The sequence below is a fragment of the Euleptes europaea genome, chromosome 19 (genome assembly GCF_029931775.1).
Source record: "Euleptes europaea isolate rEulEur1 chromosome 19, rEulEur1.hap1, whole genome shotgun sequence".
Classification (NCBI taxonomy): domain Eukaryota; kingdom Metazoa; phylum Chordata; class Lepidosauria; order Squamata; family Sphaerodactylidae; genus Euleptes; species Euleptes europaea.
Genome location: NC_079330.1, coordinates 16,281,143 through 16,302,556, shown reverse-complemented (window position 1 = coordinate 16,302,556; position 21,414 = coordinate 16,281,143). Strand labels below are relative to the sequence as shown.

General features: G+C 49.9%; 1 protein-coding gene across 1 annotated transcript in view; it reads left to right on the top strand.

Annotated features, from left to right (window-relative positions):
* The window catches only part of LOC130491784 (maestro heat-like repeat-containing protein family member 2A), a 40,442-nt gene extending 19,822 nt beyond the window's left edge, over positions 1-20,620 (top strand). The window contains exons 23-41 of the mRNA XM_056865576.1: positions 53-161; positions 286-396; positions 1,172-1,276; positions 3,124-3,247; positions 4,960-5,081; positions 6,413-6,565; positions 7,384-7,538; positions 8,930-9,035; positions 9,646-9,803; positions 11,039-11,173; positions 11,319-11,433; positions 13,218-13,364; positions 13,665-13,847; positions 14,992-15,147; positions 15,750-15,887; positions 17,905-18,007; positions 18,393-18,458; positions 19,489-19,589; positions 20,552-20,620. Of these exons, the coding sequence (XP_056721554.1) occupies positions 53-161; positions 286-396; positions 1,172-1,276; positions 3,124-3,247; positions 4,960-5,081; positions 6,413-6,565; positions 7,384-7,538; positions 8,930-9,035; positions 9,646-9,803; positions 11,039-11,173; positions 11,319-11,433; positions 13,218-13,364; positions 13,665-13,847; positions 14,992-15,147; positions 15,750-15,887; positions 17,905-18,007; positions 18,393-18,458; positions 19,489-19,589; positions 20,552-20,620 (2,356 nt within the window). The remainder of the gene's footprint in view (positions 1-52; positions 162-285; positions 397-1,171; positions 1,277-3,123; positions 3,248-4,959; positions 5,082-6,412; positions 6,566-7,383; positions 7,539-8,929; positions 9,036-9,645; positions 9,804-11,038; positions 11,174-11,318; positions 11,434-13,217; positions 13,365-13,664; positions 13,848-14,991; positions 15,148-15,749; positions 15,888-17,904; positions 18,008-18,392; positions 18,459-19,488; positions 19,590-20,551) is intronic.
* Positions 20,621-21,414: the final 794 nt, after the last annotated feature.

The window sequence follows — 21,414 nt, the reverse complement described above, 5'->3', positions numbered from 1 at the left end:
AAAAAAAAAACAATTACATGAAATATATAGACCACATTTCCATCTTTCCCAGCAAAATGCCAGAAGCTCTGAGCCGCGAGGAGAACCGGGAGCTGGCGGAGCTGTGCCTGGGCTACGTCTTTGCTCTGCCTCCCCTGGAGGTCATGGGCAGTGCAAGCAAGGTGCGGCAGATGCACTGTGGTAGGCGTGGATGGGTGGGATGCAGGGTAAAGAGGAGAGTTGCTGTTTGGGAGAGGATCCCTGCTCCTTCTCCATTCCCGGCAGCTGTTGTTATCTACCTCGCAGGTGCTGTATACTGGGGTGGTGGCTTCCCTGGCAGAGCTGGTGGAGACCCTGCTGGAAGAAAAGGAGGAGGGAGGAGATGCCAGTTCAGAGTGGGTCCAGGAGGTCTTTCAGGTGAGCAGGGTAGCAGGCTGGCCAGTGTAGTGGTTAAGAGCGGTGGTTTGGAGCGGCGGACTCTGATCTGGAGAGCCAGGTTTGATTCCCCACTCCCCCACATGAGCAGCGGAGGCTAATCTGGTGAACTGGATTTGTTTTCCCCACTCCTGTACACGAAGCCAGCTGGGTGACCTTGGGCTAGTCACAGCTCTCTCAGCCCCACCTACCTCACAGGGTGTCTGTTGTGGGGAGGGGAAGGGAAGGCGATTGTAAGCCGGTTTGATTCTTCCTTAAGTGGGAGAGAAAGTCGGCATATAAAAACCAACTCTTCTTCTTCTAGTGCTTGCTGTTAAAGCTCTCTCTCCTCCTGACCTCTTCTCGGTCTTGCCCCGTTTTCACAAGCTAGTTCTGTTCTCAGGCCCTCTTGCAAGGCATGGCCAGTTGGCCCATTTCACAGAGAAGGCAGCATATAAAAACCAAGTCCTTCCTCCTCCATATGAGTAGCAGAGGCTAATCTGGTGAATTGGATTTGTTTCTTCGCACCCACACATGAAGCCAGCTGGGTGACCTTGGGCTAGTCATAGTTCTGTCAGCCCCACCTACCTCACAGGGTATCTCTTGTGGGGGAGGGGGAGAGAAGGTGATTGTAAGCCAGTTTGATTCTCTTTAAGAGGTAGATAAAGTCAGCATATAAAAACAAACTCTTCTCTTCTTAAAAGGAAAGCATAGGGGCTGGGAAGCAAAAACCAGCTGGTTTCATTGTGGGACTGACAGTGTCCCCATTTACTTGCAGCTTTTGCGGGACTGGCTGATTTCTGAGCAAGAACGGGAACGTGCCCGCGCCATGCAGCTTTATGCCCGCCTGCTGCAAGAATACCACCGAAGGACCACTACTTCGGTGAGCATGTCCCAGCTTCCAAGGAGACCAGGGAGTGCTCTCTCAGCCTTAATTCACTAACACGCACCCACACACCAAAAAGATTCCCATGTGTGTGGGTGGGGAAGTCACCGTTCTTGGCTACGCAACCCCTCTGGGCACAGAGATAGTTTCATGTGTTAGTGTGACTAACTGCTCTCTCCAGCGTGGTGTAGTGGTTAAGAGTGGTGGTTTGGAGCGGTGGACTCTGATCTGGAGAACCGGGTTTGATTCCCCCACTTCTCCACATGAGCGGCAGATGCTAATCTGGTGAACCGGGTTGGTTTCCCCGCTCCTACACATGAAGCCAGCTGGGTGACCTTGGGCAAGTCCCATTCTCTCAGCCCCACCTACCTCATAGGGTGTCTGTTGTGGGGAGGGGAAGGGAAGGTGATTGTAAGCCAGTTTGAGTCTCCCTTAAGTGGCAGAGAAAGTCGGCATATAAAAACCAACCTTCTTCTCCTCCTCTGCTCCTCTGCTATATACACACTGCAATGGGCCCTATTTACTAGGGACAGGCCCTATTTCAAATGCTTATCTGCACTGCAGTGCCTTTTCAAAAATGCTGTTAATGTACGTCTGTGTAAAGTGCCATCAAGTTGCAACTGACTTATGGAGACCCCGGCCAGGCATTTTCAAGGCAAGTGAGAGGAGGCAAGCAGAGGAGGTTTGCCATTGACTTCCTCCGCCAAGTCTTCCTCGGTGGTCTCCCTTCCAAGTACTGACCCCGATCAGAGTCCGAGATCTGACAAGGTTGGGCTATACCATGCTGCCTTCCCTTCCGTGTGTGTACATATGCAGTGCTATAAACCCGAACTGGAACTGTTGGTCTAGATTTGGGATGGCAAGGCTGGAGAACCACAAGATAACAGCAAGCAATTAAGTAAGCTGGAAGGAGGAGGGAGGGAGGGAAATTTGAAGGGACAGCAGCCTTCAGAAACATTGATATGTTTTAAGTCTTAAAGAAAATGCCACAAATCAGGGCTGGGGGAAAAAGGCAGCGATACAGAAAGAAAAACACTCGAATCCCATTGGTTGATAATGCCATAATCTCATGGGAATTCCAGACTAAAGAGCTAGTGCAGAACTACTCTGTTGTATAGAACTGCTTTCCTGAAGTTGGTCAGAAGGCTTCAACTTTCTTTTCTCACAAGTTATGGAAGATAGAATTATCCAGGAAGCCTTTTGAGTTTAAAAAAAAAAAAAAGGTAAGGGTCATTCCTGACCCACGGGGTGATGTCACATCCCGACGTTTACTAGGCAGACTCTGTTTACAGGGTGGTTTGCCGTTGCCTTCCCCAGTCATCTTCCCTTTACCCCCAGCAAGCTGGGTACTCATTTTACCGACGTTGGAAGGATGGAAGGCTGAGTCCACCTTGAGCCGGCTACCTGAAACTGACTTCCATTGGGATCGAACTCAGGTCGTGAACAGAGCTTGGACTGCAGTACTGCAGCTTACCACTCTGCCCCACGGAGCTCCTGGCCTTTTGATACCACCACCCAAATTCTTAATTACAAGTGTGTGTGGTTTTACAAGTGTATATTGTTTTTATTATCATTGTAACCCACCTGGTGTCTGGCTTTCAGAGGAAGGCAGGCTCAAATGTCCAAAATAATTAGATGTTCTATTTTAACATTCTTCCATTTTAACGAAGGAAATGGTTACAAGCAGCAACCTTGTTGCTTTCCGAAGCCAGGGCAAGCGGTATTAATTGGGACAAAGAAGCGGGGCAGGAAAAGAAGAGGGACATGGCGCACCCCAAAGAGCATCCTTGGTTTGCCGCATGACACATCACAAGCTGTGCTGCTCTTGTCCCTCTTCCACTCAGCCAAGGATCTCCTTTGGGCAGTACAGCCATCTGGTTGGGGCACTGGGGCCTTTCACTTGCGACGCGCTGGGTACCATCCGCCAGGCCGCTGGCGACTGCATCAGGACCTTGCTGAGCATCCAAGGTGAGGGGGCTGAATGGGGGCGATCGCATGAGCACACGGCCAACTTATTCCTCTGCCTCCACCTAACGGGCCAAGTCTTGCTTAGGTTAGGGTTGCCAACCTCCAGGTACTTAGAAAAAAAACTGACACCTCTGTGTACAATGTGTACAGAATGGCACAAGCATATACTGTTAACAAATCTATTCATGAAATAAATGAAAAAAGATGCAATGCACTTTGCAAACAATTAATGTCTTTGGTTCTTGTAGGTTATCCGGGCTGTGTAACCGTGGTCTTGGAATTTTCTTTCCTGACGTTTCGCCAGCAGCTGTGGCAGGCATCTTCAGAGTAGTAACACTGAAGGACTGTCCTTCAGTGTTACTACTCTGAAGATGCCTGCCACAGCTGCTGGCGAAACGTCAGGAAAGAAAATTCCAAGACCACGGTTACACAGCCTGGATAACCTACAAGAACCAATGAACTCTGACCGTGAAAGCCTTCGACAATTAATGTCTTATTGCTGTGGCAAAACTGGAGTTTGTGGAGGAGAGAGACCCGAGATCATTAGTCGTGAAAACAGTTTTATTGCAGCTGCGGCTCAGCTGCCTTAACAAGCATAAAGACTGAGCCCCGATTGTACTGGGGAATGAACCTTTATCCTAGTTCCATGATAAGACATGACACGCCAACATTTGGTGTTTATCTGGTAGTTTCAGAGAGTCAGGAGCACAGGAGCACAGCGGTTCCATCCAGTCCCCTTTATCATTCACCATGACTTTTCCCCCACTGACTCAACACACACATCTTGTACTGCAGCAGACTTTTCCCCTGCTGTCTCATTATATACAGTGTAATATCACATCAGAGAGTCCATGTGGAAATCCACTAAATGTCCTTCTCTTCTTTATGGGAGAGCAATACACTGTATATAAGACATTCATTGTTTGTAAAGTGCATTGCATCTTTTTGGTTTACTTCATGAATAGATTTGTTAACAGTATATGCTTGTGCCATTCTGTGTCTAACTTCTTTAGGAACCTCCAGGTACTAGCTGGAGATCTCCTGCTATTACATTTGATCTCCAGCTTATAGAGATCTGTTCAGCTGGAGAAAATGGCCGCTTTGGCAATTGGGCTCTATGGCATCAAAGTCCCTCCCCTCCCCAAACCCCGCCCTCCTCAGGCTCTGCCGCCAAAACCTCCCACAGGTGGCGAAGAGGGACCTGGCAACCCTACACTTGGGGCCAAACTTGACGTTGTGTTTTTGGCAGGTTGGGGCTGGGTTCCCCCAACTCAACTTGCTTGGCAGGTGCAGGGAATATCATTTTGCAGCTGCAGGGAATGTCAAGATGAGAGGCAGCCCCTTTTCAGCTTGGAACTATGTTGTGTGGGGAGAAGGGGTTCCCCCTCCCTGTTTCAACCCACTTTCAGTGCACTTTGCAGCTGGATTTTATTGTGTGAATTGGCAAAATCCATTTGCAAACTATCATTACAGTGCATTGAAAGTGTTGAAAGTGCGTTATTCGGCATGTACGAAAATGCCCATAGTGTGGTGAGGATGCTCAGAATTCTCATCCCTTCCGAAGAGGTGCTGATGTATTAAACTGGATTAACTCTGTATTGCAGACAATGCCTGCGGGCTGTAAATCCAGGGATGTGAATATTGCCACGACCTTGCAGGGCTGGAGCCCTGGTTCCCAGCCCTGTCATTGGACTTGCGGGCATCTTTTCCAGGCATCGTCACCCCCCAGACGCCAAAGGGTCGCCGCGAGGACTGGAAGCTGCGACGCATCCAGCAAGATCTTCAGAGTGAGGGCCGGCGGGAGGTGCACATGGCCTCTTTCCAGCTGGCCAAAGTAAGGGGGGGTAAAGTCTCTGGAGGGGGCTGCCAGGAGAGATTCGGGTGCATGGACAGGCTCTCATGACCAGGGCCCTGATCCTCACCTGAGTATGCTGGTTCTCCTGGACTGTGTGTGTGTGTTAAGAGGCATCAAGTCGCTTCTGACTCATGGCGACCCTATGAATCAATGTCCTCCAAAATGTCCTATCTTTGACATCCTTGCTCAGGTCTTGCAAATTGAGGGCTGTGGCTTCCTTTATTGAGTCAATCCATCTCTTGTTGGGTCTTCCTCTTTTCCTGCTGCCCTCCACTTTTCCTAGCATGATTGTCTTTTCCAGTGACTCTTGTCTTCTCATAATGTGATCAAAATACGATAGCCTCAGTGTAGTCATTTTAGCTTCTAGGGTCAGTTCAGGCTTGATTTGATCTATAACCCACTGATTTGTTTTTTTGGCTACAAGGGGGCTTGTAGGAACGTGTAAACCTGGACAAGGCAGTGTAGTGTCAAAGGAATGGCGTGTATGGTTGCTGCATGAAGAGTTGGTTTTTATGTGCCAACTTTCTCTTCTAAGGAGTAGCAAACCGGCTGACAATCGCCTTCGCTTCCCCTCCCCACAACAGACTCGTTGTGAGGTGGGTGGGGCTGAGAGAGCTCAGAGAGAACTGTGACTAGCCCAAGGGGTCACCCAGCAGGCCGCATGTGGTGGAGTGGAGAAACCAACCCGCTTCTCCAGATTAGAGTCTGCTGCTCTTAACCACTACACCACTCTGGCTGGTATGGTTGCTGCTGCCTCTTCCTAATAGGGTGCCTGTTCCCTGACAGCTGCACAAAGGGCAGAAATTCAACAGGGATAGCTCTACCCAAGCAAAGAGGTGCAACGGTTCCACAGGCTTTTCCTATTGCTGCACCAATACCAAGCAAAATCCATACATACAATTAAATATAGACAACGTTTTCCATTATTAAGATTATCAAAATATATCCCATGGCATTCCCTCACAGAACATAGCACTCTTTCTCCCCACGCCTCAAGCTTTCTTCCTTCTTGCTGTCTTTGTAAAACTTCCAGTTTAAATCTTTTAACCTTCTCTAACCAGTCCTTCTTTATTAGTAGTATTGCTGCAAGTTTTTGCTGGAAGAAAGCGGCACCTGTTGAATGCCGGTCCCTCTGTGGGCACAGGGTTGCATCGAACGCTGCCCTGCCTAACCAGCCTGTCTTCCCAAAACATAAAGGGAACCCACCCAGAAACCCCCAGTGGCATTAGAAGGAGCCTGTTTTTGTGCTGCACCCAAGGGGAGGCAAGGGTGGTGGACGAGGGAGAATTCTAACATTCTCTGTCCCTCAGATCGTCATCTGTACCATTCCCTACCAAGAGATTTTGACCTTTGTCTGCTCCTTGCTGGAACAGCTGGGAACTGTGAGCATCTTTTGTGACCGGGCTATCATCATGTGGTTCGAGGTGACAGTGGGGGAACGGGGCCCGGACATGAGAGGCAAGGTAAGGCTAGGTGGCAGACAGACCAAAGGGGCCTGTCAATAGCTGACTGCGTCTTGAGGAGTGATGTGAAAAACAATACAAAATACACAACCGATGCTGCGAACTTCTATATTCATCTTGTGGCAGAGTGTTCCAAAGACCATATTTATAGTGCATCATGATTTGCCTTCGTGTAAGCGAACCCTAGCATGTGGTGAAAGCGGGGCACATCCCTCCATCTCGGCTTAGTTTTTAAGAACATAAGAAAGGCCATGCTGGATCAGACCCAGGCCCATCAAGTCCAGCAGTCTGATCACACAGTGGCCAACCAGGTGCCTCTAGGGAGCCCACAAACAAGACAACTACAGCAGCATTATCCTGCCTGTGTTCCAAAGCACCTAATATAAAAGGCATGCACCTCTGATCCTGGAGAGAATGGGTATGCATCATGACTAGTATCCATTTTTACTAGTAGCCATGGGTAGTCCTCTCTTCCATGAACATGTCCACTCCCCTCTTATAGCCTTCCAAGTTGGCAGCCATCACCACATCCTGGGGCAGGGAGTTCTACAATTTAACTATGAGTCGTGTGAAGAAATACTTCCTTTCATCTGTTTTGAATCTCTCACCCTCCCGCTTCAGCAGATGACCCCGCGTTCTAGTATTAGGAGAGAGGGAGAGAAGCTTCTCCCCGTCCACTCTCTCCACACCATGCATAATTTTATAGACCTCTATCATGCATCCCCTTAACCACCTTCTTTCCAAGCTAAACAGCCCTAAGCGTTGCTCTAGTCCCCCGAGAGCTAGGACAGCCTCTGGCTCCCGCTTGTCTTTTCCAGATCTGCTACCTGGTGGCCTTCATCTGCTCCAGCCTTCAGCGTTCCGAGTACCCTGCTCAGCGCCTCTCTCTGGGCCGGGCCATGGCCACGCTGTCCAAGTACCGCCTCAAGATGGTCTGCGCCTCCCTCTTGGAGCAGCCCTTACTCCAAGACAGGTCTGTGCTAGGCCATTGGGACCCGAGGGTTCGTTTGGGACGTAGACGCCCACCCCTCCAGCCCACAGAAACTCCTGAGAGTGGACGACCAAGAGTTCTGCTTCCTGAACACAAACGGTCTTTCATCCCCAAAACCATTCAGCACATGAAGCTGCTGTATACTAAATCCCACAATCGGTCCATCAAGGTCAGTATTGTCTACTCAGACTGGCAGCAGCTCTCCAGGGTCTCAGGTGAAGGTCTTTCACATCGCTTACTACCTGGTTCTTTTGACTTTGAGATGCTGGGGGTTGAACCTGGGCCTACCTGCATCCAAAGCATATGCTCTATCACTGAGCCACAGCTCCTCAAGGTATTGAGCTGCAGTGTAGAAGATGAGGAAGAAGAGTTGGTTTTTATACCCCGCTTTTCTCTACCTTTAGGAGTCTCAAAGTGGCTTACAATTGCCTTCCCTTCCTCACAACAGGCACCTTGTGAGGTAGGTGAGGCTGAGAAAGTTCTGAGGGAACTGTGACTAGCCCAAGGTCACCCCCTGACTTGGTTAAGATGAAAGCCTTCACACACTAACTGATAGGCTCATTATCACCTAAAGACTAACAAAATTTCTGGCAGGGTATGAGCTTTTGAAGAAGTGAGCTGTGTCTCATGAAAGGTGCTGAACACATGAACACATGAAGCTGCCTTCTACTGAATCAGACCCTTGGTCTATCAGAGTCAGTATTGTCTACTCAGACTGGCAGCAGCTCTGCAGGGTCTCAGGCAGAGGTCTTTCCCATCACCTACTTGCCTAGTCCCTAACTGGAGATGCCGGGGATTGAACCTGGGACCTTCTGCATGCCAAGCAGATGCTCTACCACTGAGCCACAGCCCCTCCCCTACTGGACTCTTTCTTTTTTCTACTGCTATTGACAGACTAACATGGCTACCTATCATGATAGATTCATTGGCAAAGACTTCTGGAACTTATGTCAGCAGCTGGGGTGGGACCTCTGTTGTAAAGCACATGCTGTGGATGGAAGGGCCCAAAGATAAATCCACCATTAAAATCGAGGTAGCAGGTGTTGAGAAGAACCCTTCTGTACCTGAGACCACGGAGAGCTCCTGCCTGTCAGGGCAAATGATACTGGAATAGATGGTCCACCTTGAAGCTTCATATGTTCTTCCGACTTATGTTCATATGTCAAGCACCCTCCCATGAGAAAGAGAAGATAATTTGGTTTTATTTTCCTTTTAATTTACATTGGGACCGAACCTTGTACCTCTTTTTGCATTTGATATTGTGTAAAAGCACCCCCCTGGTTCATTCACTGCCCTTATATCCTCACCATAACTCTGCATCATCAACTTATCATTCTCTCTGAGTGGATCGCTACCATCTGTGCCATTCCCAGGGCAAAGAAGGAACTCTGGGCAGCACTCGTAACTCACACGGAGAACTGCGCTTCTATCTTGAAGTATTTGCTGAGACGGCTGAGAGCAGGAGGAGGGATTGGGGAGGTAAGTGGTGGCGGCAGCAGCCGAGGATTGGTGAGGGCTCTGGGTTCCAGGTGCGGGGGGGGGGAGGAGGAGGAGGAGGAGGAGGAGAAGTAGAAGAGTTGGTTTTTATATGCCGACGTTCTCTGCCACTTAAGGAAGAATCAAACCAGCTTACAGCTTCCCTCCCCCTCCCCACAACAGACACCCTGTGAAGTAGGTGGGGCTGAGAGAGCTCTAAGAGAGCTGTGACTAGCCCAAGGTCACCCAGCAGGCTTCACGTGTAGGAGTGGGGAAACCAACCCAGTTCTCCAGATTAGAGTCCACCACTACAAACCACCACTCTTAACCACTATACCACGCTGGAGTGTGGGCAAGAGCCCTTCTGCACCAATATTTCTAAGGTTGGGAGACAAACTAGGGTCTGAGCTTCAGCAGTTTAGGGGTGGCAAGGGAGAGTGAATGGGACATTTATTTCTGAAATTACTCTGCAGACATAAAGTGCTGCTCCCTGTGGGAGTCATACTTGCTTCTGGAGTGGGTGCTGTTTTTTAGATTGGTTTTGTTACTTTTTATTTTTGCATTTCAAATGGGAAGACATTGACAACAGCAGAGTCTGGGGTCTCTTTCCCAGGTGCTTGCTGGCCTCCGGGAGGTGATCGTGGGCCTGAACGACTGTGCCAAGCTTCTCCCATTACTCCCAGAGCTGTGTCACCTTCTCCTGTGCCAACTCAGCAGAGAGCCGGATGCTCCTGTTCCGGAAAGACACGAGGATGATGTGACGTCTCGCAGGTGATGTCCCACCTCTCCCTTGTGCCTTGCTTGGCTAACTCCTTCCACAACCCAACCACGTTCAGGACAAATGAGAGTCCTGGTTCCTCCACACCAGGGCTTCTGAACCTTGTCTGCCAACCCAGAGAACCATCGGCCTCTCCACTCCCGTTTCCACCTTTTGCCTCGAGAGAGATTGGAGGCCTTTGGAACATAAGAACATAAGAAAAGCCCTGCTGGATCAGACCAAGGCCCATCAGGTCCAGCAGTCTGTTCACACAGCGGCCAACCAGGTGCCTCTAGGAAGCCCCAAAACAAGACGACTGCAGCAGGACCATCCTGCCTGTGTTCCACAGCACCCAAGATAATAGGCATGCTCCTCTGATCATGGAGAGAATAGGTATGCATCATGACCAGTATCCATTTTAACTAGTAGCCATGAATACCACTTTCCTCCATGAACATGTCCACTCCCCTCTTAAAGCCTTCCAAGTTGGCAGCCATCACCACATTTTGGGGCAGGGAGTTCCATAATTTAACTATGTGTTGTGTGAAAAAATACTTCCTTTTATCTGTTTTGAATCTCTCTCCAACTTCTGCAGATGACCCCGCGTTCTAGTATTATGGGAGAGGGAGAAAAACTTCTCCCTGTCCACTCTCTCCAAACCATGCATAACCTCTATCATGTCTCCCCTCATCCGCCTTCTTTCCAAGCTAAAAAACCCTAAGAGTTTTAACCGCTCCCCATAGGGCAATTGCTCTAGTCCCCTAATCATTTTGGTTGCTCTTTTCTGCACCTTCTCAAGCTTTGTAATATCCTTTTTTAGGTGTGGTGGACTTTGATAGCAGTATCAGAAGCAGAACGTTTTCCCCATTGAAACAGCTTCATGGGTCTTATGTTTTGCCCGGAGCACAGATGTTAATGCTTCTGTCCTGCCCCCCAAATGTCTAGTGATCTAGGGCTGCCAGCTCCAGGTTGAGAAATACCTGGAGATTTTGGGGGCGGAGCCTGAGGAGGGCAGTGTTCAGAGAGGGGAGGGACTTCAATGCCATAGAATCCAATTGCCAAAACGGCCCTTATCTCCAGGCGAACTGATCTCTATCAGCTGGAGATCAGTTGTAATCACGGGAGATCTCCAGTCACCACGTAGCGATTGGTGACCCTACTTGGGTTCAAGGGGGCTTTGCTAGGCCTCTTCTTTCTCCTCCTCTCCTCTGTGCTATGCTCTCCTCAGCCAAGCGCTTCTGCTTTCCAGGCTGTCTGTCTGCGTGTTGCAGGCGACGTTCAACAAAGCCCTGCCAGAGGCTGCAAGAGAACTGGACCTGGGTGACGCCTGGCAATTCCTGGTAGAGCCAAACAGCTTCCTCAAAGGCGTTGCCCAGTTGGCCAGGTGAGGATAGCATTTCTAATAATGTTGGAAAATCCCAGGGAGAGTGCTTGGCTGGGTGGCTTCCAGATCCCCACATGTTGGAAGAGGCTTGAGGCCTGAGCTGTCTGTCACTTGACCCATCCTTGCTTTCCACACACCCCTTCAGGGCCTTGGAGTGCTCGGGGCACCCTCTCCTTGATAAGCTCCTCCTCCTCCTCCTGCCGTCTCTGAGTTCTTCCAGCGCAACCGGCAGGGACCTCAGCCTGGTCTTCTGTGCGGAGGTGAGATGTTGGTGTTATGGCTGGGGGGAAGCCCCCAGGAAAAGAAACAGGTTGCACATAGAAGGGGAAAATCATAGAATCAGAGTTGGAAGGAACCACCAGGGTCATCTAGTCCAACCCCCTGCACAGTGCAGGAACATTCTGAACTACCTCCCCCCCTACACCCCCAGCGACCCCTACTCCATGCCCAGAAGATGGCCAAGATGCCCTTCCTCTCGTGATCTGCCTAAGGTCATAGAATCAGCATTGCTGACAGATGGCCATCTAGCCTCTGCTTAGAAACCTCCAGGGAAGGAGAGCTCACCGCCTCCCATGGACTCCTGTTCCACTGAGGAACCACTTTTAACAGTTAGAAAGTTAAGAACATAAAAAAGGCCCTGCTGGATCAGACCAAGGCCCATCAAGTCCAGCAGTCTCTTCACACAGTGGCCAAACCAGGTACCTCTAGGAAGCCACAAACAAGATGACTGCAGCAGCACCATCCTGCCTGTGTTCCACAGCACCTAAGATAACAGGCATGCTCCTCTGATACTAGAGAGTTCCTAATGTTTAGACGGAAAGTTCTTCCTAATGTTTAGAGCTTAGTGAGTCACTGGCTCTCTCCCCCACCCTTTCCTGGTTTCTCTGCCATCCTCATGGAAATGAACACAGTTTCCCCATCTCTGCCAACTCCAATTACACCTAATCCAATCACGCCTGCTAATGGCATTTACTTGCTTTTTGACATTTACATTGCCGTTGTGTGTCTAATTCACTCTTCTCTACTTAAGGATAGATGGAATCACATTCTAGCTGTGTCTGAAGAAGTGAGCCGTGGCTTACGGAAGCTCACACCATGCCAGAAATGTTAGTCTTTAAGGTCCCACTGGACTCTTGCTCTTTTCTACTGACAGATTAACATGGCTACCCATCGTGATCTAACTCTGGGGTTGCCATTCCAAATGCCCCGATTGGGAGCTCAGTAATGTTATAAACTCCATCAGTCAGCTTTTTAGAACTGAGCCACCCCATGTCGATGTGTTTAAAGCAGAACAACTTGTGAATATGGTGCCAGGGTGAAATTGCTCCTTTCTCTCAACCTACTATTCCAAAGGTGTCGAACTCGTTTGTTACAAGGGCTGGATATGACATAAATGTCACTTGGTCAGGCCGGGCCATGCCTCGCCAGCCCAGATCAGGACTGGTGGGGAGGCTGCCTTGCCTGGCTTGTGGGCCGGATAAGAGCTCTCAAGGGGCTGGATTCGGCCTACAGACCGTATGTTTGACACCCCTGTACTATTCCTAAAATGCTACTAAAAAGACATAGATTATTCTCCCTGTTTGAAATATCTGTTACAAGAGCTTTTGTTGATGAAACTATCCATCCACTCGTAAAGGTAAAGGTCCCCTGTGCAAGCACCGGGTCATTCCTGACCCATGGGGTGACATCACATCCCAACGTTTCCTAGGCAGACTTTGTTTGCGGGGTGGTTTGCCAGTGCCTTCCCCAGTCATCTTCCCTTTACCCCCAGCAAGCTAGGTACTCATTTTACCAACCTGGGAAGGATGGAAGGCTGAGTCAACCTTGAGCCGGCTACCTGAAACCGACTTTCGCTGGGATCGAACTCAGGTCGTGAGCAGAGCTTGGACTGCAGTACTGCAGTTTACCACTCTGCGGCACGGGGCTCCTGTCCACTCCTATCAAATGATAATGACAAGATTACTAGCGGCCACGAACTGGGAACAAATATTGCAAATACTGCTAAAAGACTGGGAGCTCAATAAAGGCTCTTTGTCTGCTACAGCTAACAGGCCACCCTTCGCTGCACAAACCACAGATGCTCCATCTCCTCCTGCAACGACTGCTGAGCAAATCTCGCAACGGAGATGCCACCGCGCGTCTCCTGGCGGTGCGAGGGCTGGGGAACATGGCCCAGTGTGCTCCAGAAGAGGTAGGCCAGGGAGCAGAGGGTGGAGAAGGGATGCGCGTATGCACGACCTTAACCCTTTGAATCATAGAGCTGGAAGGGACAACCAGGGTCATCTAGTCCAACCCCCTGCACAATGCAGGAAATTCACAACTACCCCCCACACACACCCAGTGACCCCTACTCCATGCCCAGAAGATGGCCAAGATGCCCTCCCTCTCAAGATCTGCCTAAGGTCATCGAATCAGCATTGCTGACAGATGGCCATCTAGCCTCTTCTTAAAAGAGTCTGGCCCAGGGACTGATGCGAGGATTGCTCTGCAGGCCAAGAAGCAGCAGAAGGCTCTGCTGGCCTCCCTGTCTGAAGCTGCAGGTGAAGCAGCCAGCCTGGAGGTGGCTGCCGAGGGCATGCTTGCCCTGAGCAAGGTGTTGGGCTGCCTCGGGAGACGCCATCTGCGTCGCACTCTCTGGGCCGTGGCCCGCCAGGCCCGGGCACACCTCCAGCAGGTGAGTTATCTCTGGTGCCATGGTGGGGCATTTCCTGGCTGCCGCACCCCAAACCAAGAGGTCCTCAGCTCAGCCAAGAGCCTATTGCAGTAAGGATCAGGCAATGTGAAAGACCCCTACCTAAGACCCTGGAGAGCCACTGCCGGTCTGAGTAGACAATACTGACTTTGACGGGTCCATGTGTAAGGCAGCTTCATGTGTTCATGGTGGCTAAATGAAACCTCCATGTTCAGGGGCAGTGTACCTCTGAATGCTAGCTGGTGGGGAGCAGCAATGGAGGGAAGATTTGGCCTTCTGCATCTTGCATGTATACCCTCTGAAGGCATCTTGTTGGCCACTGTGGGAAACAAACTGGACTAGAGGAATAATTGGTTTGATCCAGCAGTGCTCTTCTCCTGTCCTTCTGAGTCTTTGTTCACAATCAGGGCCCGCATAGTGGTTGGGCATCCCCCCCCCAGCCATCTCTGGAGTCGGATGTTCCTTCAAAGAATTGCCTCCTTCCCTGTAACAGCAGCTTGGTGAGAGCCAGCGTGGTGTAGTGGTTAAGAGCGGCTGACTCTAATCTTGAAAACTGGGTTTGATTCCCTGCTCCTCCAAATGAAGAAGAAGAGTTGGTTTTATATGCTGACTTCCTCTTCCTTTTAAGGAGAATCAAACCGGCTTATAATCTCCTTCCCTTCCTCTCCCCACAACAGACACCCTGTGAGGCAGGTGGGGCTGAGAGAGCTCTAAGACAGTTGTGACTAGCCCAAGGTCACCCAGCTGGCTTCATGTGTAGGAGTGGAGAAACCAACCCGGTTCACCAGATTAGCATCCGCCGCTCATGTGGAGGAGTGGGGAATCAAACCCGGTTCTCCAGATCAGAGTCCACCACTCCAAACCACCGCTCTTAGCCACTACACCACATTGATTCTAATCTGGAGAACCAGGTTCGATTCCCCTCTCCTCTACCTGAAGCCTGCTGGGTGACCTTGGACCAGTCATAGTTCTCTCATAACTTTCTCAGCCTCACCTACCTCACAAGGTGTCTGTTGTGGGAAGGGGAAGAGAAGGTGATTGTAAGCCACTTTGAGACTCAGTAGAGAAAAACGGGGTATAAAAACTAACTCCTCTTCCTCTTCCTCCTCCTCCTCCTCCTCCTCAGGCAGACGATGCCCTGCGGGCTGCAGCCTTCGAGCTGCTTGGTCACCTGGCCCAGGTAGCTCAAGCAAAGCACATCAGGGGCTTCGCCAAGGAGGTGAGAGGTGCTTCCGCTGCCCTCCTGTTGCACTTCCAGGACCCAAGCCCTGCTGTGGCCAAGGTAAGTAATGGAAATGCAACACGCAGCCTCTGTTACAATGTGCTAATGTCAACTATCTCCTATATTTTGATATATTTCAGATTTTTTTAAATTTGCATGCTTTTTAAGTACTGGGAAGTTCAGACCTAAGGTTAAAGGTGAACAAGGTCTATGTGTCACATGTTCTAGTAATCTATGTTACCAGTCCTTTGTTTGATTAATGCCCAGTTCATCTCCAAAACCGGGGCAGAAAATCCAACTGGGCCACAGACTTCAGGGCTTATGTCTGTCAAATTCCTGAAACAGGACACGTGACTGTTTCCGGGGGGGGGGAAGAGTCCAACCCGTTGGTCCTGCTAGTTGTGAGCTCTGCGGAGTCGAAAACAAAACAGCTGCAAAAAGGGCATCTTAAATGCATCCTTTGTAGCTCTCGTGAATTTTGATCAGTCCTGCAAATTTACACTCCCCCGATGAAATGCCTTCAGATTGTAAAAGGGGGCAAAGAAGGGCAAAAATATCCGGGTCAGGAAAGCGGCTCCGCTTCATGCCAAGAGCACTGAGGGTCCCACAATCCCCACGCTGGATGGCAACTGGGCAGTGGCTTTGCCTGTCTCTCCTCCCAGGCCTGCTACACGGCTTTCGTCTCATGCACCCCGTTCCTGAGCCTGAGCGAGCTCACTTTGGACATGGATCCTGCATTGCTGATGGGCGTGTCTGGAACGCAGCGCTCTCTACTGATGGGCAGGGTTTGCCAACAGCTGGTGAGTGCGTGGCCGAGATGGGGGGCACGGTGCCACCTGTTGCCCTTCTTGGGCAACTAGGGTTGCCAGGTTCCTCTTCACCACTGGCGAGAGGTTTTTGGGGTGGAGCCTGAGGAGGGTGGGGTTTGGGGAGGGAATTTGACGGCATAGAGTCCAATTGGCATTTTCTCAAGGTGAACTGATCTCCAGCTAGTACCTGGAGGTTAAGCAATCAAAATATGAGAGATTGTTTATTGTAATATATACATATTTGTACAGATATGGGACTGAGGAAAAATTTAAACGATTGTATCCCTTTCTACCCTTCTTCACTTGAAGACATCGACCTCGGATTGATTGTTACTGTACCAGGACTGAGAAATACTTTGTTATATATGCAATTGGCTTGTTAGCACGTTGTTATATTCCCAGGACTGAGAAATACTTTGTTGTATATATGCAATTGGCTTGGTAGCACGTTGTTACATTCAATATACTATTGTCATTACACATTGTTATCAGCCTGTTTCAGTACCTGGAGGTTGGCAACCCTATGGGCAACACAGGTATGGGTTGCTCCTGGCAACCATGAATTTTTTCTCTCACTGGGGGTGGGGGATATCTGTCTCCTACACACACACACACACACACACACACACACACACACACGTGCGGTCTTCCCCTTCTTCCCTCTGCATTGGCACAGCTGTGCTTTCTATGGGCCGGGGTCAAACCAGGTCATATGAGCTGAAGAAAACATCGCTTTGGCCTACTTGGCACACTGGTTTTTTGAACAAAATGCAAAAGTAAAAAATGGGTTCTCGGCAGGTTGCATTTGTGGAACAATATATGTGTGCAGTGCTGGATTTACGTATAGGCTAAACAAGCTATAGCTTAGGGCCCCACTCTCTTGGGGCCCCCCAAAAAACTTTAAAGGAAAAAAACTGGATGTACATTTCCAAAATATAAGATAAAAAAACAAATAAAATAAAACCTACATACAGCAACAGTGTTTTGTGTTGTGTAGGCTCCTATGATGTAAGTAATGGGCCCCGCCTGCTAGCCTGCTCCCTAAAATATCACTGGCTTGCTCATTTCTACATATAGGGTGCCTACATTATGAGTATTTGTAAATTGTGTTTCTAAAGGAACTTTTGTTTTTGCCAAATGCCAATGTGTTTGCATTATTAAGTTTGTTATGAATAAAAAATCATTTTAAGTTAGAGCTTAATAATTATTTCACTATTAATATACTTCTTAATTGTATTTCAGTTCAACAATTACTTCGATAAAATACATATTTTCTTATGTGCAAATGGTTTTAGATATCTATTAGGTCCATAAATTACAATATAGCATATATTCAATACAAAAAACAGTGACAATTTGTTGTTGACAAAGGACAGCTGGCCATAAAAAGGGCCCCCATTACCTTCAATAGCTTAGGGCCTGATCAAACCTAAATCCGGCCCTGTATGTGTGTTCATAGGAACAGAGAGCTGGAAGGGACGTCAAGGGTCATCTAATCCAACCCCCTGCACAATGCAGGAACTCCACAGCTATCTCCCCACCACCACCACTGCCCACTCTCCCAGTGTCCCCTGCTCTATGCCCAGAGGAAGGCAAAATGTCTTCAGAATCCTTAGGCCAATCTGGCCTGGAGGAAAATTCCTCCCTGACCCCAAAGTGGTGATGGGCATTACCCTGGGCATACAAGAAAGGGCCACAAGAGCCGAGCACTGGCTCATCGCTCTGACGATCTGCTTAGATTCGTAGTGAGTCTTCGAATCAGCATTGCTTCCAGATGGCCATGTAGCTATTGCTTAAAGACCTCCAAAGAGGGAGAGCCCGCCACCTCTCGAGGAAACCTGTCCCGCTGAGGAACTGCTCTGTAAGGAAGTCCTTCCCAACGTTTTGCCGAAAACCCTTTTGATTTAATTTCAACCCACGGTCATCTTGCTTGTGGGTGGGAGATCGAAGCCGAGGGGCTGGCGCTTTTCTGCCCAGGGGAGACAGCCTTCTCTTCGATCACCCTCAGGCCCGGACGGACCCAGAACTCCTGGAGGTTCTAACTGCAGAGGTGCTCAAGTATCTGCCCTGTCCCTGGGAAGGGATCCAGATCGCAGCTTGCAAACTGGCAGGTCGGTATTGTGTAAGTTTGGGTGGGAGGAAGAAGCTGGAGGCACAGAGTAATCCGAGGGGAGGGGAGGGGTCGTGGCTCAGAGGTAGAGCATCTGCTTGGCATGCAGAAGGTCCCAGGTTCAATCCCCAGCATCACCAGGGACTAGGCAAGTAAATGATGTGAAAGACCTTTGCCTGAGACCCTGGAGAGCCACTGCAGGTCTGAGTAGACTTTGATGGACCAAGGGTCTGATTCAGTATAAGGCAGCTTCATGTGTGTTCATGTGTTCAGATGTTCCCCCCACCCCCAGCACCAGCTCTTACTGGGGGACCCATGCAAGGAACGTCTTGAGCTGGTAACTCCAGACTTAAAACAAGACCTGAATTTTCCCTTCTTCATGCAAGGAATCCTGGCGGAGAACATGGACCTGCGGCGCCTCGGGCGGCTGGATCTGAGGCCACTACTGCAGTGTGAGTGTTGCATGCGAAGCCCTCTGGCTGTGCAGTGGGGAGGGGGGCGGCGAGGGCTGTGCAAGGACAGGAAGGATCTCGAGGAGATTCTTCTGTTGCAGTTAGGAAGAGCCGTGGCTCAGTGGCAGGGCATCTGCTTGGCATGGAGAAGGTCCCGGTCTCCATCCCCCACATCTCTAGTTAAAGAACAAGGTAGTAGGTCAAGTGAAAGACCTCTACCTGAGACCTTGGAGAGCTGCTGCCAGTGTGAGTAGACAATGGTCTTTTTTGCATGGCTGTTTCACTCGCTGTCGCACCTCCAACGAATTTGTGTTGATTATGCACTCCCATTTCTCACCATCAGAGGTCGCCTCACTCTCCCCCTGCATTTCCCTGCGTTTTCAGAGACCTGTTTTATCTCAAATTGAAAACGTGGGCAAAACACGGAGAAACGCAGGGGGAGAGCGAGGCGACCTCTGACGGTCGGAAATGGGGTATGCATAATCAAAGACCCAAAGTCGTTGGAGGGGTGACGGGCGAGAAAAACAGCCATGCATAAAAGACCAACACTGACCTTGATAGGCCAATGGTCTGATGGGTAGGGGGGCGCAGCTTAACGCCAGAACATCTGCTGGGCATGCGGAAGGTCCTAGGTTCAATCCCCAGCCTCACCGGTGAAAAGGAGATATGAAAGATCTCTCTACTGTTTGTGATCAAGGCCTGCACTGAGTGGATGTCAGTCCCACTGAACGCATGAAGCTGCCTTCTACTGAATCAGACCCTCTGTCCATCAAAGACAATATCGTCTACTCAGACCGGCAGCGGCTCTCCGTGGTCTCAGGCAGAGGTCTTTCACGTCACCTACTTGCCTAAGTCCCTTTAACTGGAGATGCCGACGATTGAACCTGGGACCTTCTGCCTGCCAAGCAAACGCTCTACCACTGAGCTACAGCCCTTCCTGGTGGCGATAGGCAGCCCAGAGCCCATCAGCAGGAAATGCTCAGCTTTTGGCCTTTGCAGCATCTTTTTTGGATTTCTTCTGTTCTCACAGCTCTACGCTCCTTGTGCAGTGACCACTGTGGTGCTGTTGAGGCTGCTGCCACGGAAGCCATCAACACCATCGAGCAGAAATGGCAAGTGGCAGGACAGCAGGTGAGGCCGGGAAGCTTGGCCGTTGGGCGCCGAGGGAGACCCTTGCTTTTCGGCTGGCTCTTCTGTTGACAACGAAACAGGGAGCCGTGGAACTATGGGCTGCATGAGGAGAAGCAGAGAAGAGGGGGCTCTGGAGAGAGAAATATAGCCTCTTGTACCGCTGACATGCTCTGGTCTGATGTCCTTGGGCCTTGGGGGCAGAGGAGTGTGCCTCTTGTCAGTTTAACCAGTCAGGGAGACAGCAACAGAGGGAAGAGGGAGGGTGTGTTGCTCAGAAATCCATAAATTTAGAAAAGCTTTCTTATTGGCAAGGTGTAATGCCTTAGACTCAGCCAAGACACAAGAGAGATTGTGTGTGTTAAGTGCCGTCATGGTGACCCTATGAATCAATGTCCTCCAAAGTGTCCTATCCTTAACAGCCTTGCTCAGATCCTGCAAACTGAAGGCCGTGGCTTCCTTTAGAGAGTCAATCCATCTCTTGTTGGGTCTTCCTCTTTTCCTGCTGCCTTCAACTTTTCCTAGCATGATAGTCTTTTCCAGTGACTCTTCTCTTCTCATAATATGTCCAAAGTACGACAGCCTCAGTTTAATCATTTTAGCTTCTTAGGAAAGGGAAAACAGCCAGCGTGTGTGTGGAGGGGGAGAAAAAGAAGAGTTGGTTTTTATATGCTGACTTTCTCTACTGCTTAAGGAAGAATCAAACCGGCTTAGTCACCTTCCCTTCCCCCTCCCCACAACAGACGCCCTGTGAGGTAGGTGGGGCTGAGAGACCTCTAAGAGCTGTGACTAGCCCAGGGTCACCCAGCTGGCTTCACGTGTAGGTCCCTACAGTGAATTTTTAGCACCGGAGATCTGTGTCATGTGCCGCTGCATGTCCCCACCACCTCTCCAGCAACCCCTTTCTCTGCCCTCCATCTCCAGAGTGCTGTGAGCTGAATCCCCTCCTCCCATCGGTATTCCAGGGAGGCTGCCTGGTGAGACCCACTGTGAAGAATGCCAGGACCATTTTCTGTGAGAAGCAAAGAGACTGAGGCCTGCCCTACTTGAGACAAAATTCCTACATAGGGGTCACTTCTGGTTAGAAAATTGTATGCATGCTATCATGCAAAACTTGGTGGTCTGTTTTTCTGTGGGAAGCAGAGAGGATGAGGCGTGCCCTACATCTGATGGAGGGAGCTTTGACTCTTGTAAGCTTATACCTTGGCAATCTTGACGGCCTTTAAGGTGCTACTAGATTCAAATCTGCCCTGACCTGCATGGCCCAGCTAGCCTGATCTCATCAGATCTTGGAAGCTAAGCAGGGTCAGCCCTGGAAGTCATTTGGATGGAAGTCCAGGGCTGCTATGCAGAGAAAGGCAATGGCAAACCACCGTTGTCAGTCTATTGCCTTGAAAACTCCATAAGGGGTCACCATAGGTTCGCTGCCACTTGACGGCTCTTTACCCAGAAGAAGAACTGTTGGTTTTTATATGTCGACTTTCTCTACCACTTAAGGACGAATCAAACCAGCTTACAATCGCCGTTCCCTTCCCCTCCCCACAACAGACACCCTGTGAGGGAGGTGAGGCTGAGAGAGCTCTAGGAGAGCTGTGACTAGCCCAAGGTCACCCGGCTGGCTTAATGTGGAGGAGTGGGGAATCAAACCCAGTTCTCCAGATTAGAGTCCGCTGCTCCAAACCACCGCTCTTAACCACTACACCACACCCACAGACTCAAATCTAGCTCTTCCACTGAAGACCAACATGGCTACCAAACTGAAACTATCACCTAAGAGGGAAGTCCTCAGAGTATGTGATTTGTCCCTAAGGAGGATGGATTTAGATGA